Source organism: Melospiza georgiana, chromosome 1 (genome assembly GCF_028018845.1).
Source record: "Melospiza georgiana isolate bMelGeo1 chromosome 1, bMelGeo1.pri, whole genome shotgun sequence".
Classification (NCBI taxonomy): domain Eukaryota; kingdom Metazoa; phylum Chordata; class Aves; order Passeriformes; family Passerellidae; genus Melospiza; species Melospiza georgiana.
Genome location: NC_080430.1, coordinates 128,671,296 through 128,690,504, shown reverse-complemented (window position 1 = coordinate 128,690,504; position 19,209 = coordinate 128,671,296). Strand labels below are relative to the sequence as shown.

The 19,209-nt window shown below is 36.9% G+C and overlaps 1 protein-coding gene across 12 annotated transcripts in view; it reads left to right on the top strand.

Annotated features, from left to right (window-relative positions):
* Window positions 1–19,209, top strand: part of OXR1 (oxidation resistance 1) — a 349,896-nt gene that overhangs the window by 286,272 nt on the left and 44,415 nt on the right. For 11 of the 12 annotated variants that reach the window (XM_058018412.1, XM_058018404.1, XM_058018436.1 and 8 more), the window contains 4 exons: window positions 3,133–3,215; window positions 8,851–8,958; window positions 10,069–10,188; window positions 14,135–14,287. In XM_058018412.1, the coding sequence (XP_057874395.1) occupies window positions 3,133–3,215; window positions 8,851–8,958; window positions 10,069–10,188; window positions 14,135–14,287 (464 nt within the window). The remainder of the gene's footprint in view (window positions 1–3,132; window positions 3,216–8,850; window positions 8,959–10,068; window positions 10,189–14,134; window positions 14,288–19,209) is intronic. The other variant, XM_058018486.1, reaches the window with a different exon arrangement.

Here is a 19,209-nt window from a genome sequence, read left to right as displayed (position 1 = left end):
ACGCTTGAATCTGTAGCCATGTAGTGAGGGAGAGGTAATGCCTTCACAGACTGAAGGAATGGAAGGGGCCACTAATGGAAGGGTAGGATTTACTGCCTTCCTTATGGAAGGTAGGGGAGGAGGGGACATCAAAAACCCTAGCTGCAGACTATAAACTTTTGGAAAACTTGTGGGAGGAACTCTCCTGGCTTTCTTACAAGATGCCTTCAACAGGGACCTGTCTTCCCCACCCCTACCCTCTGTTTGTTCTTATTTTCCTAAAGTTACCAGAGTTCTCTCAAATCTCTGCAGATCAAGGGCCTAGAATGGAAGCCATATGAGAAGTGGCTGAGGTCATTTGGTCTGTCAAGCTTGCAGAAGAGGAGACCTCATAGAGACCAACAGCTTCCTCAAGAAGGGGGAAGTGGGAGGGACTGGCACTGGTCTCTTCTCTCTGACCAGTGACAGGGCCTGAGGGAACACCATAAGGCCATGTCAGGGGAGGTTTAGGCTGGGTTTAAGCTTCCTCAAGCAGAGAATGACTGGGCACTGGAACAGTCGCTCTCTGGCATGTGATGTGACCCTTGATGTTGTCTAGGGCATGGCCAGGAGTTGGACACAGTTCTCCTTGTGACTCCCAACTCAGGATTTTTTTATGATCATTCTGTGATTCTAAGTCTAAAGCAGCAGTGGAGGTTCTTTGCTGGGAAGAACAAATAATTTCCCATTCCTATTTCTGGCATAAGGAACAGAAGTGGGTATTTTTGCACGACTTCATTCTGCTGCTCAGTTACTGGAGAGAGAGAAGATAATTTATCTTGACTTCTTGAGTGGCACCTGTCTGCAAGGTGCCTTTGGACACTTGAACCAGTAAGAAGAAAAAAGCAAGTTAAATTTGGGTTGAGAAAATCGCCATAAACTACATTGGGCTGTATACAACTGAAGTGAGTGTACATATATTTGTACTATGGGGCTTCTTTACTTCCATGTCATGGCGGGGGAGGAGGGGAAGAAGACATCTTGTTCTGGAATAAGGGTTCTCCATTTGGAGGTTATTGAGGCATGTATGGCATCCTGGGTGAGATCAGTCTATTTTCAGTTGCATCTTTTCTCTTTTTCTTAGGATTATTTGACCCAGACTGCTCTTGAAAGAAAATAATTAGGCTATTGGCAAAGCTTTGATAAGGGCTGAAAATTTTGGAACAGCTACAGTCAAGCAACTGTTAGGTTTTCTGTAGCTTGCTGTGGAGACACCTGTTGTGCTGCAAGGTCAGGTAAAAAATTTGCTAACAAAATATTTGACCTAGACGAGGAGAATATTGGCTGCTACTAAGCCTACACACAAACTTCTAGTGTATTTTATTGTTACTGAGTTGGCTTCATTTCCCTCAGAGACATTTGTAGTAAGTTTAAACACCAAGAGTATAATCAGAAAAGAATGTTTCCTCCAACTAAGTTCTAAAAAGCTGCTATTAGTAAATAAGGGAAGAAGTACCTTCTAATGTACTGAATGAAGATAGCAGTGTGCAGAATTAGTGTATAGGTTTGTAGAATTGCTAGAGACTTTTTAGAAGTAGGCTTATTTCTGAATGTTAATCATAGCTATAAAAACATATCATAATTAATACCATCCATGGATCAGTTTTAGATATGGGTGCATTCTTCCTCAGGCTATATAAAACCCGATGAATTAGACCAAAGTTTATATCCTTTTTTTATCTATATAAAGAGTACCACAGGAGATTATTTATGTTGGGTCTGCTAGAAATCACTACTTTGTTATCTTGTGCAGCTTGATCTCTATAGCAAATATAAGATATTTCTGAGGTAGGTTTTCTCTTGTGGTTTATTTTTTTTTTCAAGATTTCATTTTGTTTCTTCTTCTTTTTCAGAACTTGCTGTGTAATTTGCGTTGTGATTTCTGTGCCGTCTATATTTTCATAGTTTTGGCTATCCATGTAGAAATTTGGGAGGGAGTGCAGGAAGGTTGTACTGATACTTGTCTAGTTTCTTCCAGTGTCAGCGCTGTGAGCTAATTAAATCTAATAGTGCACTAAAGATGCTGTTGGTTTGTAGCATGTTACCTTAGTACTTCAGGTGAGGCATAAATGGATTGCAGTAAATATTCTATTCTCAATGTAGCCAAGCTAAAATATTTTTTTAAATACATTTTATAAGGTTTCTTGCTTCTATTGAATTTAGCTTGAAATATTTGAGTAAATTATGGTAAAAAATTTGAATGTATCAAAATGGGAGTATAACTATTCCCATTGTAGCATGAAAACTTAATGTCTCATTCATGTAAGTATTTTGGGCTCCTTAATAGCAGATACTTGACTGTTGAAGGTGGAGGCTGTATGGTGGAGGAGATGAATTTTAAAAATCCATGTGTGTGTATGGATGCAGATATTAAAACTCTCACTTTTCTAGAGATGTATGTGATTTCTTTTGAACCATGTAACTACACAGCTGCATCGTGATTATCATAAATATCAAGCCAGTTAGTTTAAAATAATAGAGCATACTTTAGTTACAGATGGTTGCTTGCTTAGCCTGTGAAACAGATCATCAAAATACAGTGCCCCAATAAAAAGAAGTTTTTCATTTGTATAATATATGTAGAATCTTTAGTGTTTATTTACTAGCTCTGTGTGTTTACTACGGATAGGATAATTATGAATTTAATACTAATGCTCTTTGTTTTATAAAAAAACTTTAAATACTTTGTAATTATCAAACAGTGACAAAATATCTCCAGTGATTAGATCAAACATGCAGGAACTCTAGATCACCTCCCCTCAGATGAAAGCAGACTGAGTATGATACAAAATCAAACATAGCAATTCCAGAAATGTTTCTTCCCTGATGGATTCAATGTCCTATTTATTCTTCATTAGTGGCTTCTTGGATAGCAGCAAGTGTTTCTGCAGTTAGTTGGTTTCCAGTTATCAGTTGTTTGTATTGGTCAAATTCTTAAAGCATTGCAGAGGAATGAAGTCCCTATTTTAGCAGCTGGTGTCTGTTGGAATCAGCAGGAGTAAGCTGTGTAACTGGTGGATTAGATGTCTGCCCACGGGGCTGTAGTCAGCAGCCTGTGACAGTACTGAGAGAGGAAAATGAATTTAACACACGCATTGCCTCAATTTTTTTCAGATGCTGGCCAGAAGAAGACCCCAGACAAGAAAGATGGGCGACGAATGTCTTTTCAAAAACCTAGAGGGACTCTTGAATATTCTGTAAGTTACTGCTTTATTGTTAGAATGTTACTGCAAAGCAAACGCAGGCTAAAAAGTTGCGTTACGAAATATAAGCAAAACTGTAATGTGTATTGCCTTTAATGTTAGAATTCTGTGTATCTCATAGTTTAGTTTGACAGAAATTAAATTAGGGAATTAGCTAGTAGTACTAATAATGTTTTTTCCCTTGAAGTGCCTTTTTTTTTTCCTTAGAAATTCCAAGCTAAATCAAACTGTTGACTGGTTCACTTTTAGGTAACTAGTTAGAAACAAATAACAATAGTTATATAATTATGTGCAAGTTCTTTCAGCATTATTATTAAACTGTTGCTGTCAGGAGAAATAACAGAATAAAGTTGTAAAGGAAGCTGCATCTCGAATACTGAATACTGACTTCCTGGTATTCTTATAATAATTGCCATAGATCTGTGTCTTTTACTGTATAACTCAGTTTCTGCATCAGTATCTGAAAATGGAGCCTTTCTCTCCCTGTTCTGTTCTTGAAATGACCCTCAAACTGTGCTGCAGTCAGCTTTCATATTTGTGGTTACTAAGGGAAACAGAAGTGAGAAGCATCTGTCTTGTGTTATGTACTGGAAATACAATTAAGCCTATAAATAATGCTTATAGAGTTGATGTTAAATTAGGGATGGTCTGCCACAGTTATCTTTAAATGCTTTTGAAGCTGGACATGATAAATAAAAATGACAACTGCTTTATCAAAAGTCTTCACTTGACCTCTTGGTGTTCTCTTACTCCAAGAATAAGAGATACAGGGAAGACTTAACTCTGTTACGTTAAGCCAAGCTGTGATAATTGCTTAAGTACTGAGAAGGCTGTGATAGTCTTTTGGATAGAGACAGAGTATGTGTGTAGTGGAGCAAGAAGCATTTCATTAGCGTGGCTTTTATTGGAATTGGAATATAATTCTAGCCTGCTCTAAAGACTAACGTGAAGTTGGAATTCAAAACAGAAATTTCTGCTGCTTAGATTCTAGCAGTTGAAGAATGTTAATGTAAATGTGACTGTTGATGTTATATTAACTCGATTTGGTCTGAAATACTTGGGAAAAACAGTCAGGTGTAGCTCTGTATTAGTGGCATCCATACTCAGTAAATCCAGTAATTTGGCTCTGGCCACCATGTGAGTGCTTTTACTTTGGTATGTAACATTCCAGGCAAAGTAAAAGCAATGAGCTTTCCTTTTATAACTTGGTGTGTGTTTGTGTCAAGTTGTCATGTACTTCTGCAGGTTTTTATGTTCCAGTAGGTGGAGTTTTAGATCCAAAAATAGCTTTCTTAATATGTTCTGAAGTATGCATCACTTCCTTGTGAGTCAAAAAGATGATTCACAGGAATCAAAGGCTTTTTGTCATTAAACTTAGTCCACCTTCTAAAAGAGCCTGTAGCATGTATGTAAGATGGTGCATTTCAGCTTCACAAATACTGTATTCTGTCAGATCTTGCTGTACATTTCACTCATGATGCTCATGGAACTCTTGAGTAGTATCAGGTTAGGTTAATTTGTGTGCATATATTTCAATAAAATACACAGATATAACCTTTAGGAACTGAGCTTATGCTTACTGTAAGAGAGATCTGGTAGCTGTTGTGGTAACTTGCTACTGTTATAATTTATTACTTTGTTATATGTGAAGAGGTGCCCTTGTGTCTTGTTTCTGGCTTCATCCTACTTCCTGTCACAGTGACAACGCATGTATGCACACACGTGTATTTATATACCTGCATGTGTTGCTTCTTTGAGAAGTAGTAGAGAGTGAAGGCAGAAACCAGACTCCCCCTCACCTTCCAGCATTGTTGAAGTTAGTGGGGGTTTTTGCCTTTTTTAATATAATAATTTAATATGTTAATTTTTCCATGGTTTTAGGAGGGAAGGTCTTATTTGTATTCATGAAGTTTGGAGAGAGTTGACGTCTCACTTGTGCAAACTATGGGGTTTTAATAGGAGCTAGACTTCACACTGGAATATTTTTAGAAAAAAAAATTACTATGGGACAAATGAACAATAAAATAAATTTTCTCTTTAAAGCTAAAGACAGAGTGGAGTTAATGTTTAAGATTTTAATTGAAAATTCACAAGGCATGAAAACTTGAACCTGCTGTTCTGTATGTAGCAGCAGAGAGAAGATGTCAACAGATATGGTACTAATGAACGCAAGTAAGTCCTGAACTGCCTCTAAAGAATACAGAAAAAACTGGTTCATTTCTGCTGGTACTGCTTAGACAGTGAACAGATATCTTTTAATAGAGTTTATCCTTTTGTCAATGTGAGTCAGCATATTAGATGCGAGTTGATATTGTCTGTTATTTCAGAATTCACAGTTGCTGCTCAAGCCATATGTTTTCCCCTTCAGCCTTTTGTGTTCCATCTTGTACAAACACAACTGGTGCCTGCTTAAGGTGTCAGAAGAGCCAGCTAGGGGTGAATAATGGAGCATGAGCAGAGGGCTGCTTACTGACACCAGTGATTGCAGCATGCTAGCAAGCTTGTGACTTCAGGGAAAGCCTTCTTAACTGCTCTTCCTTTTAGGGACAAGAAAGAAATAATTGTGGTTATTTACAGATAGGTTTGATTTTTGTTTAGAAAACTGTTTGTGAGTAGTTGAAATGGATGATCTGGTTTATGAGTGTTGGAGATCTAATCTAAGATTTCCCTTTATCTCTCTGGAGATTGAAGGCTGTGCTCTCCTGAAGTAGTAAGTCCTTAATACACAGATTATGTTGTGCAGGTTAAGGAAGAGCCCAGTCAATTCCTGAAGGTCACATAAGCCTTTAGTAGACCATAGCCTTGAGACTGAGTTTTCTACCTGTATGTAGAGAGTGCTAAGGGTTCTCTTCTGGTGCCACTAGTTCTATTGCCATTGTAAGCCTTTACATACTATTTAGAAAGCTACACACTTAGGAGTTTTGGTGTTTTTTTTTTTTTTAATTTCTTGGCTCTTCCATTTCAAACCCAAGGAGTGTGTTCTTTTTTGGCGGCCACTTGTCTTTGAGCATGCCGTTGTCATAATCTTTTAACTTGCTTTGGGGAATATTGAAAATGTAGATCATAATGGTGATGTTACTTCATCTCTGTCTTTTATTAATTCTTTTTGATGCTGGCTTTATGATACTTACAGAGTTTGTTTTGCTGATTTTGCATATTATATAAATTAAGCACGTTAACAATTAGTTAATTTGGTCATAATTGATATTTCTAAAGGCTTGGGTACAGTGCCAAAGCTGTGCTATTTGTGCCCTTTTGTTCTCACCTTTTTTTAGTCTTCCTGTCTGTTTAATTTAGTTAGTGTGTTTTAATGCTCTTAAACTATGTTTGGTTTTCTGGCTCATGGATACCTAGTGTTGAAATAAAAAAAATATTTCTGCACTCTGATTCATATGTATTTGATGTTTAATTTTTAATGGAGGAATGAGTGAATTCTGACTGTTGAGTGAAGTTCATTAAAATACCAGTAGAATAAAGTTTTTAATAACTTTACCAGCTGTTGATCTGAGGGAAATGAAGGTAGTTTGAACCAGATATAATGGTGGCTGAAGTTCTCAGTCTGCTGCTATACATAAATGCACCTGGGAAACATGGGTGCATTCTCAATGAAGTTTTAATATTCAAATATTTATATAAGATTTTTAACATGTAGAATAGCATTTAAGTAGCTATGTCAATATATAGAAAGTTTCTTTTCTTAGAGGGAAGGAATAACTTCTTGCCTTCTCTTGTAGTAGTGAATTGATAGGGGAAAAGCTGGGAATCCACGGCACTATCCAAATCTTGTTAGTTCTGTGCTTTTCTACAAAATTATTCTTTGACGTTTTGGCTGTTCAGATTCTACTTTTTAGAATAGTAGAGGGCCTGAGAACTGGAAAATAGGCCTTGGAATCTGGGAAGATATTTCAGGAAGCCTCTATTATGTGAGCAGTGTCATTGTTTTGAGAAGGTATCTCTGCTGGTCCCTGAAGTCCCATGTAGTGTGGAAATTTGCCTGTGCAAACTTGACAGCCAAACAAAAAGGAAGCTTATACTTGCCAATGTGTTTGTCATGAGTGAGAGAAACCCTTTAGTTGCCAAGCTATTTCACAAGATGTTTTTATTTCAGAAGGCTGTAAAGAGTGAATACACGTTAAAAAGGGCTTAAATTTTGTGGTTTGAATACTTTTAATTTGTTTTATGTCATAAGTTAGTCTAGAGTCTCACCTGCTTCAATGATTAAGTGATACATAAGAAGGTTTACTTAGCAGCTGTTGCCCTTCAACATTTATGTGAGCACAAACTTAGGCAAAACTTCTGAATTTCACTTCACAGTTTGTTTTAGCAAACATTGTGTATCATGTGGAGCTTCTGATGGAAACCTGACTGTTCAATGATTTGGTGGTTAGTTTTGTTATGGCCTGTGGAGCATGTAGTACATATCTGGTCTTGTTACAGTCTGGTTCTGATTTCTTCTGTAGTACAGCATTAAACATGGCATATGAAAATACTTTTTTTTTTTTTTTAATATGTCTGATCATACAGTACTGAATGGCTGAGAGCTACTACAATACAGTCTTCCATACTGGAAATACTAGTGTAGAAAGATGTTTGCTGCTTTGTTTAGCTTATTGGCTTTCTGTATAAAAAAATCTCAAAATAGGTTTCTAATCCTATTTTTAAAAAGCTAATTGCCTTTTCTTTGGCAATGCTTATATCTTTTTGTTAGTGAATCTAGGTTGAGAAGTGCATCTTTACAAAATTATATGGAAAAGAATTCTCTAGTTCTACTTACATTTAGCTGTAAATATATCTTAGCTCATATAGCTTCATCTTAACTGATAAAATCTGCTTTTTCCTTGTGTTTATGAAGTCTTGTGGTATTATGCAGTAAACCTTTTTGTTGTTTGTTTCCTTGTAACCCCATTATTCCTAAGGGTTTTAATTCTTCTGAAATAGTCTTTCTGTGCAAAACATTTTCCTTTTCTTTTCTTCTAGTAGGTAATTTTGACTGCACTTTGGGAGATGGAGGTCAGAATCTGAGCTTGAAAAAAAATTCTTTCTTTGGTTGAGAATAACTTTCTCAAAAAGCTTATGCTCCATCTGCTGTCATAGTAGTTGACCTGCTTTGCTTCAGCATTTTCTCAGTGATGGATTTTACCTGAAAGTCAGGGTCTAACAGAAACTTATTTCAATAGTAAGAGAGGATGTGTTTATAGAGAGAACTCTTCAGCTTTTCTGTAGGTGAAAAGTGGAGAAAAGCAGTTGAAGAGAGGAAATGAATCATTCTGTGAACCCAGTCAGCGTTATATTGCCCAGTGGTAACCAACAGTGCATTTGTAGATCAGAAGTTCTGGTGCAGTAGCTGAGCTGGCAGCTCAAACTGTGTGACTGACACTTCTGGCCACTGGAAACAAAGTGGGAAGGTGTGCTTTTACATGGGATTGCAGTAGACTATTATTTAGGGGGTAGGTATGTTTTTTGTGGTGGCTTTGTTGTTTTTTGTGGGGGTGGGCAGTCATAAGAAATAAAGATATTAAAGTTCATCAGAATCTTGGTAAATCTACATGTGCTAAAATATGTAAGCCACTATTTGAACTAACTTCTTACAGGTTTGTTTTTTTTGTTTGTTTTTCCCCAATTGATACAGGTGGAATCAAGAGATACTTTAAACAGTATTGCCTTGAAATTTGATACGACACCCAATGAACTGGTTCAATTAAATAAGCTTTTCTCCAGAGCAGTCGTTCCTGGACAGGTACTATTACACTATATATGTTACTTATTCAACAAAGTCCTCTTTTACTATATTTCTCATTCCTACCAGAGTGCTAAAGTACTTCTCTTACTCATTTTCTTATTGGCTTTATAAAAGAATTTTTCCTTTTTTCAGTCTATTCCTTGTGCCTATTAAATAACTGCCGAAAAGGAAACATGTAAGGAAGCTACCTGTGTCCCTTATATAAGATCAGAGGACTTTTAAAACTAAATGTGCTTAATGGTACAATAATAACACTTAGATACAAGCCACATTGTTGCTTTGCAAATATAGCAGGCTGTTTATGAGCTCTAGCTCAGCAGACACATTCAGGGTAGAGCTTACAAGCAACATTCCGTGACTGTATATTACTGCCTGCAATTCTCTTTTAATAAATTGAATAATCCTTATGTTCCGCTCTGGAAACTTGATGTTTTTACCAGCAGTATTTGAATTACCATTCACTTATTATAGGTCACTGTTGCCTTTTTTCTCCCCTCCTGTTTTTGCCTTCAATTTTCACTTCTCCTTAAAAGCCAGGCCTGGAAACAAGTGATAGGTCAACTGTGGTGTCAGCCATCAGACATTTGGTATTTGCCCTTTGTTTGATAAAGTTCTGTGTTCATTTTTGATTGCTGCAGAACTTTCTCTAGGTAGATTGAATGCCTGTCATGGCTGAAATAATCTATTTAAAGTGTGAATACTTTCAGTTGAATTTTTTTTATATATTCAGTGAGTCTGTTTCCCTATTGCTCAAATAGTAGAGTCATAGCAAGAGAAATATTTGGACACATCTTCCTTGGACACTCTTATTTCTGTCATGCTGTATACTTTTAATGCTTTCTATCTGAACTTCTTCCTCTGTTATTATGATTGAAAATCAAAATTATATCAATATAGCATTTAAAACTTGAAGTGCTAAAATTTCAAGTGCTTTGTTTAGTGTTGCTTTTTCCCTCAACTCATAATTTCTTTAAAAGCAATGGGAGCAGAAACAGTTTTGTGTGGCCTAATTTGAGAAAGCATAGTAAATATACCTAAACTGGTGGGAAATCTAAAGTAAATATGAAAGCATAACTAAGTTCTAACTACATTATATCTTCTTTATAGATTTTGTATGTTCCTGACCCAGACTACATATCTAGTGTGGACAGCTCCCCCTCTCTAAGTCCTGTAAGTCCCCTATCACCTACATCATCCGAAGCAGAGCTTGACAAGGCTACAGTAAATGTAGGTATACCTATTGTCCTTAAAATTAATTTTCCCTTACATATAAATGATACAAGATAAATGTTATAGATGCTATGCTTTCTTCTTAAACTGTCCTTTTGTTTTGGGGAGAAAGTATTAGACAGTATTTGGAGTTGAAAGTAAAATTATTCATTTTAAAAAATAAAGACAAGATTTTAATCTTTGTAAGTTATAGTTTTCAATGTGAAAACTGATTTGACAGCAAAATACTGTCATTGCACACGGAAGTCTTCAATAGTTACTGTTGCATTTCTGTATTTGTTACATTTCAGAGCTTATTAAACATTTGTCTCTAATCTTATTGATGGTTTTGGCAGACAAGATGTATTGGTAGGAATGCTCAGTTTCCCCCTGCTCACTCTAGAGATTGGAGAGGGTTCTCTAGTTTCATGTTGCAAAATGAAGTTTAAAAAGGGGTTTCGGTGAAGGACTAATGCAGAATTAATTGTAGCTGACTTTTACGCAGCAGTTCTACATTTGTAGACATTCAAAATGCTAAAAATGTTTAGTAGTCTGTATTGGGCTGTAATTCAACTCAAATGGAGATTTTTGGGTTGGAGCTGACTTTGTAGAAAGAAGTATGTCTTTCCAGGAATACTGGTTTGCTGTCAACAGCATCCAATAGGGAACAGTCCAACCAGAAAGATTCGCTATTTGAGCCTGAGCTGCTCTGCAGTTTTTGCTGCTATGATTTCATTTGGATGTTTCTTCCGGCATCACTGCTGTTCTTTTCCCAATTATTATCTTTTTCTCTCAAATAAGAAATTTTCTTGTTAGCATATTTTGATACTACTCAGTCAAACTGTCAAACATCTTTTCCAGGATTCTGTGTCCTCAAAATTTAGGAAGGTTTGAGACTTAAAGCATTGAATCATTTGCTTATATGACTTGGTCCAGCCAAATTTAAATATAAAGACTGCTTTGTTGCTGATGAGGTTCCCAAGCTGCGTTGTAAAGCCTATGGTGGCCCTTCTGCTGAGAATCACTGTTTGGTTTTGCTGTGATCTCATTTCTCTGTCTTAGCATGCCAGTTTTTATGTCTGTCATTGGTGCTGAATAATTTCTTTTGTGTATGATGGCAAACTGAGGGTGGTGTAGCACAGTAAGCAAACTCACCTGCAATACATTCTTGTATCATAAATCTTCTAGCTATATCAGTCTCAGAAACACCTATCCATGTAACATATGTTGTAAGAAGTTACTAGAGGGAAAAGTTATCTATTGGATAGATTTTTAAATTTTACTATTGGAAATCTGAGCTTTTCCTACAGATTCCATGCCAGAGAAAACACCTTATGCTTTCTTTTGTCAATTATTTTGTGTATCTCTTAGCACAGAGTAGATAAGGAGATTTAACCATACCTGTAATTTGTTTGAAAACTTTTTGACTGTATGCTCATTTGAGAGATAAAATCTTGCAAGTGTAGAAGAAACAAAGTAAATGAACACTTAAAAACCTCTTCTGCAAAAGATTTTTTTCATTTAGTGCAGTCAGTTCCATGCTAGTAACAAGTGGAATGTTAAATTTCATTTAACTGATGAGCAAAATAGTTATGCAACAATAAAGTATCTTGTTACATGTCGTGGATCAGCACAAGCAATTCCTAAGTTCTTCAAGGAAGGTCAGATTAGCAATGAGACAATATATAATGTAATTATTTTGTTTCTGAGGCCTTTCAAAGTACATCTAAGGAAAGAAGAAATATTTGTCAGAAAATCAAGGAACAGAAATCACTTGTACTTGTCAGTGTGGTCTGTGTGCATTTGGTTTTGTTTTCAGTCTTCCCTAACAGCTCAAAATACACTGTACTTCTATGTGAGCAGTTAAGGCTGGAGGGTTTTGTTCTTCATCATAGCACCTGTCTTTCACGGTTTTTCTCTTTTTGCTGATTGCTATCATGAAGGAGAGACATACTAGTATACATTCTCTAATGCTCTCTTGATTTCTGTCTTCTTTGACTGTCCCCCAGTTTTGACTCTAGATTTGCAGTTTAAATTTGAGCATATGTGAAGGTAAAGATGTGTTCCTCCGCTTATATCATGTAAAGGAGTCTTCTCTCTGCTCTGGTCAATAGAATCAGTGATTTCTTGTTACAAATTTAATAAGAAGGCTAACAAATATCTGAATGCCTGTTCAGTCAAAAATAAGCTGACATGTTCTATTCTTGTTCTTTTGTTTTATTGAGAATTGAAGTAGCTTTCCACAGCCATAAGGCTAGATACAAACCAGCATGTGGCTGATAAAAGACCTGCATAACTTTTTGTTAAAGCTGGGAAGTTTTTGGTAGGGGTTTTTTGTTGGTTTTATTTTTTTGTTTTTTAATTTTGCTACACTTAAACTTTTATTATGTATTTCAATAATTTTGTTGCTGTCAGTAAGACTGTGTAAGAACTAGCTTAGATTTTGAACCTTTTCTGGTGCTGCTGGGTTTTTGAAAGATTTATTCATTCAGTAGTCTTAGGCACATATTTGAGAAGATCCTATATGCTTTGCTACCTATAAAGCTTAAATTCCACTTCAAAATAATATGTAGTGACAAAAGCATCATCATTAAATTGGATGTCTGCCATTGTGGTGGTGCATCTCACTGCCCTTCACTTTCCCAGGCCATACTGGGATCTGAGATTGTGTCATGTTGGCAATATGATGAGAAATAGCTGGCTTATTCAGAGTGGGCTTGGATATCAGCTGAGCACTTTCAGAACCACTTGCTGAGTTATGTGTCACAAGAGTGACCTTGTAGTTTTCAGTAGGAAGGGCATATGTGGAAGGAGAATTAATCTCCAGGAGGTTTGTTTCCTAATTATACCTTGATTAGCTTTTTCAGCAAAATTCAATTTAGTGTTCTGTATATTGTTTTGGTTTTTTGTAATGAAGGTTGAAAGATGCTGGCAAAGGCTAAAGTAGTGCCGGAGAGATGATGAACTGAAAACGGTTGTTCATAATGTTCCTAGATATGATTAAAGGCATTAATCTGCAATCTGTGCTGGTGAATAGAACTGAACAGGAAAGCAGAAAACCAATGGGAGTTCCTGTTTTCTAAAAATAGTGATATTGTATTAGTAACTAAAAATAGCAATTATGTATGAAATTGAGGCCTTTAGATGTGGGTGAAGCTCCAAAACAGGGTTTCTGTGCCTATAAAATAGGCTTTGGTGAAATCTGTCTACTGTTTGTCTTTCATTTGAAAACTAATTTTTTCATTGTCTGTCCTGTCCCTAGGGTTCTGTGTGCACTACTTAGTTGGATATACTGATAGATAGTGAGGTAGATAACTCTATTATCTTCCCAGGGAAGTAATGAAGGTAATGAAAGTTAAATCCAGGCGTGTGAATGACAAAGATGGTTGGAAACAGCCAAAGAGAATTTACCAAGGCTATATCATACCTGGCAACACTGATTGCTTTCAGTGAGGAAATGACAGGCTCAGCAAATGAGGGAAGGCATGTTTCTTACCCTGGCTAGAGCCAGGCCCTTGACACTACTCCAAAGTAGCCTTGTTAAAATACTGGAAAAATGAACTGAATGGATAGAGTTGAACATGGGCCAGAAACATTGCCAGGATCATTGTGTTCAAACTTATTCAGCGTTTGTATATGTGATTTTTTTAAAATCTTTTTTAGAATCATAGACTGGGTTGGGTTGGAAGGGACCTTAAAGATATCCAGTTCCAACCCCTCTGCCATAGGCAGGGACACCTTCCCCTAGACCAGGTTACTCACCCTCCCATCCAGCCTGGCCTTGAACACTGTTTGCTGTCTTGGTGGTCAGTTTCAATCCTTGAGTCCCTGTTGGGGCAGTTCTTTTATAATCTGTCCATCAGTTACCTGACTGGTCAAATTAAGCAGCAGAAAATCTCCAGGAGTTGATATTGAAAAAAGCAAGTTGCTAAGTTGTTCTTTGTTTCTTTCTATTTCCTTTCAGGATTCAGATGGAGTCCAGCAGAAGGAGTCAGCTGTCTCGCCAGCACCTGCGTGTGTTCGTCCTTCAAGAGTGGTATCATCCACCTCCGAAGAGGAGGAAGCATTTACAGAGAAATTTCTGAAAATTAATTGCAAGTACATCACTAATGGCAAGGTACTGAAACATTCAGGCTTTACTGTTACTGTATAGAATCTAATAATAAAACATGTTTAAAGTATAAACACAGAGTAGACTAGTCGGGGTTGAATAGACGAATCAACTCACATGCGTATGTCTGTATAAATATACTAATTTTTTTAACTTACTGTTTCCTTTGGGTTCTCCAGGCCTCTTGTTCAGGACATGATTGATGCAAGAAGTTGATATGTGACAGACATCTCTGATGCTGTACTGTTACATAAATCTTGTATGTTGAGGGCATGAGGTCTGTTCGTTCCTTATGTTAATATCTCTCTTAGGTAGTTTTCTTTACTTACAGTAGGCGAAAACATGTATTAAACTGTGCTGGGAAATATGCAGCTGCAAAGCTTTGCTTCCTTTTTTTTTTTTTTAAAAGCAGGACAGGGTGAGCAGAATGAACTTCTGATTCTGCGAACAAGATCTGTATTGTTCACCATTTGGCTTGGTGTGGTATGGTAGAAACCTTGATTTTGTTTTTTTCTTTGAAGCAGTTAAAATTCTTTCAATAGCATCATTACACAAAATGCCTCCAAGTTAGTGACGCTTAATTAACATCTGTTTAGCTCATAAGTGCTCAATTCTTGCACAGACTCACAGACTTCTAGGGACCGAGGTAAAGGGTTTTGACATTATCTCAGAGCACTTTACCAAAAATCAAAATATATTGCTCCACTACCTCACAGAAAAATTACTAGTAGACACTTTATCTATGAAAAATGCCTTCATTCAATGAATGCAATAAAATTCCAAGTACTTGTAATTTTTCTTCCTTTGCCTGAAGTTCAGGTGTGTGTATAGAAATACCACTGTATCTGTGTTGTTCAGCAATAGGTTTCCAGATAAGGTACACTAATGATAAACAGGCTAATAAACGTCTTCTAAAATTGTGATTTTTGATTTTTTGGCTGATGGGGAAAGGATTGCAAATCTATGTGTGTCTAGGCTTGAAGCCTTTTGACAATATATGTGTATTGACAAAAGCTGCTTGTTAGAATTTGGTGAAGCAAGTACTGGAACAGCTTTGTTTTTACTTTGTTCTGCTTTGCAGGTAATTTTTTTTCACTTGTAGTCTTCTGTCTGTAGATGACTTTTTTAGGTTGATCTTAGGCACATCCTTACTTATCAGTTTTAAGTGCTGTTATGGAGAGGAATTGAGACCTGTGAGCCTTTGTTAGAAATTGGATGTAGTGGAAAAAAATCTGAGGTAAAAATTTACAGGATATTATTTATGTGCTGTAATTTTTCCTCAAGATATTACAGGGAGTATTAATAGTCTTTGGCTTGCAGCATTACAGCCTATTTTCTAAGAGCTTCAGGGAGAATTTTGTTTGCAAAAAGTTGTATATCCCATTGCAGTGTCTGTCCATACTCGGGGAGGTGGGTGGGAGAAAAATGAATACTGACTTGCTCAGATTCAAGTGCCAGATTTTGTAAGTTCAGCATGTAATTTAGACTTTGTGCCACATATGGTAAGAATGTCCTCTTGCATGTTGTCTTGCCTCTCCTTGATACATGTCCTCATTATGCAGGATGATAAACTTGCAGAAATTTTCTGGAGAAAGCTTAAAACATTCATCCTTTGCCTTCTACTCTGAAAGGGATCTTTGAAGCTCGTAGTTAGCCATTCTTTAGGGCTTCGGTTGTGAAGTCTGTCATCACTGTGACTGCTGCTTGTAGGCTGAAATCTAGTGAAGGCCTGTTTTACAGTGTGTCTGTACAAAAGGGCTTTCATTAGGGTAAGATTGTCTAATTTCTCACTTTTTAAAACTGCTTATTCTATATGTGGTTGGAGTTGCATTTAGTCACTTGCATTTAGTGACTTTCTGGACAAGCACAGAGGAATCCTCTGAGGAGCAGAGTTTGGAACCTGGAATGTTTGCTTTGTTCATTGCACTTGCTCTTGTGTTAGCTGGTTATGGCTACTGATGGAGGCAGGGTGTTGAGCACAGAAAGAGGCAGGATCATGGGAATATTCTGTACAGACAATAAATCAGTGTGACCAGTGTGCTGCAGTCACACCTTGACTTGCTAGGTGTGCCCTGTCTTACAGCTGCACTGTTGGCTTCTACTGTAGAAAAGTGTGCTGCTTGGGGTTTCTTTTCTTCTTTGCACTGTTCCTTGTGCCAAAAGAAAGGTAGTAAAAAGTCTGCATGATTGTAACTGAAACTAGTTAGGGAGATTTGGAATGCCTTTTTATTTTTGCTAAGTTTTACTTAACTGTTTTGAAATGTAGTAGGTAAAGGAAAATTACTAATACCGAGACTTGAAAAAACCCAAACCAGTGACCTGGAAATATAAGCACAGAAAACACACATTTATTGCTCATTAGGTGAAAAGGAACATAATGATGAGGTTCAAAACTCCTACAAGAGACAAGACATAAAAGAAATGTTATTTTCATGATAAAAGCTTCATAAATCGTAAATTACAGTTTTTATTTAACCTTGTGTGTTCAAGAATGTAATGGAATTATTTAGAGAACTTACCTTTGAACTTCTTGTTAGGAATCCTTTCAAACTTTCTTAGAACTGTTTTACTAAGCTGCTTAATCTTAATGCGTGGGCTCACCAATGTGATTATTTGGCTTTAAACCTCCCTTTATAATGATTGTTCAGATTTCCATCTCAGGTTTTACATGGGAGTTAGAGCTTCCCTTTCCTGAGGTGTAAGGAATTTTAATGGTAAGATGACACAACTGATTCAGAACTGAATATCTACATGTGCAGTTTAATCTACCTTCCATATGTATGTTTTTATGTATCTGGATTAATATTTTCTAGAGCAGCTTTAAGACTCAAGGGATTTTTTTTTTTAATAACCTAGAATTTCCATATGGTTTCTAGTAATAGAATGGCTTAGCATTTCTCTTTGAGGATCTTAAATCAGAATTTCACCTGAACAGAATTTTACTTAATGTCTTTAAAATCTGTTGCATACAGGAAACGTAATTTCTACAAGTGCTGTTTTGGGGAGTTTTGTTCCAGAACCAGAACTTCCTGTAACAGTATCGTGTTGAACTACTTAGTAGCTGCATGCAGAGTCTAGTTTGTATTTCATTTTCATAGTATTTTTTCTCTCAACAACTACTTAGTAATTATGGTCCAAGAGAAACAAGTCATTGATTATTTTGTGGAGGATGCCCTAAAAATCTGTTTCCCAGGGTTCTGTAGCAACACTGAGTTGTTTATAGATGTTCATCTTTTAAATTATTTTTTCCCAAGGACTAGAAAATGAGATTAGAGCAAACATCAGTAGACTGGAGTCATGTAGCAGTTGGTAGCATGTATGCCATTGTCCAGTGTTTTTGCTTGAGCTTGTGCTCTGATTTGCAGATCTCTAACAACATTGTTAGCACAAATAATTCTTGTGGCTATATTGAAAAATTGAATTTGTAAAAATTTGAGTCAAAGAGCTTTTCTGAAATGTTAAGTGAGTATTTGATTTATTTTAAAGGGATCTGGGCTGAAGACCCAACTTAATAGCCCACAAAGGAGAAGCTGGGTTAATCTTTTTTTAATATTGGTAGATAAGGGCTTTGTTTTTCATAAATAAGCCCCATAATATTCTTCACTTAGAAGAATATATTCACACTCAAAATATTTTCAGTAGCTTAACCAGGTCAGAGCAGGAGCTTGGGAACTTTTTCCTTGCTCCAAAGGCAAGGAACCAAGGAGATTATATATGGGGAGCAGACTAGGCTCTCATTCATCTTTGGTGTTTATAAGATGGCAGGGGAGGTTAGTTTGTTGGAAGTTACTTACCAAGAACAGCATTACAGAATCATTTAGGTTGGAAAATGCCTCTAAGGTCAAGTCCAATCTTTTCCTGATCACCATGCTGGTGATTAGACCATGGCACTAAGCGCCACATCCAGTCAGTACTTGAACCTCCCAGGATGGTGACTCCACCACTTTACTGGACAGCCCATTCCAATGCTTAACAACCCTTTTTGGGAAGAAATTCCTCTTGATTCCCAGCCTAAACCTCCTCTAGAACACCTTGAGGCTATTTCTTCTTGTCCTGTCCCTGGTTGCCTGGGAGAAGAGGCCAGTGCCCACCTGGCTACAACCTCTTCTCACATAGAGAGTAATAAGGTCCCTCCTGAGCTGCTTCTTCTCCAGGCTGAACAAGCCTAGCTCCCTGTGCTGCTGCTCACAGGACTTAATCCCTAGACCATTCACCAGCTTAACTGTTATTTTATGAACTTGCTCCAGCTCCTCAATGTGTTTCCTGAATTGAGGGATCCAGAACTGAACACAATATTTGACATGTGGATACCCAGTGCTGAGTACCGAGTGACAATCACTGCCCTGGTCCTGCCAGCCACACTATTGATACAGAGATACTCCGGGGTTTTTTCTGGCATCACCTTTATTACCCATTCCTGCATATTTTATTATATGACTGTGGCATCTGCTGCCATAGTGCACAAATATATATGAGTAACCAGAAAAGTTGTTTTAGAGCCTTAAATGATGAGTGCATGATACTAAAATGCTCAGGAGTTCATCATTGTGTACTCTGATACAATAGTTCTGGAGTATGCGTATTTTAGGAATGCTAACATAAAAATCTGTCTGATGCTTCATTTCCAACAAGGAAATAAAGTTTCAGGTATTTCCTTTAAAGAATAGATGCAATTTTTTCTTGACTTATGCAAAGCTGTGGTGTTAGCTCTCAAATGCTGAAGTTGCTGCAGTTCCCATCTCTCAGGAAAGACAGCATAATGAGCAGTTGGCTAAAGGCTTGTGTGCTCCCACTTGTATGTTTTGTTCTGATGTTCTTTTTTCCTCCCAGAAACAACAGCACTTGGTTTCTGTCCATACTAGAAACAACATCTATTGAGTAATAGGTTTTAAGGAAACTTTTACTCCTGCAAACAAGGTAGTAAAGAC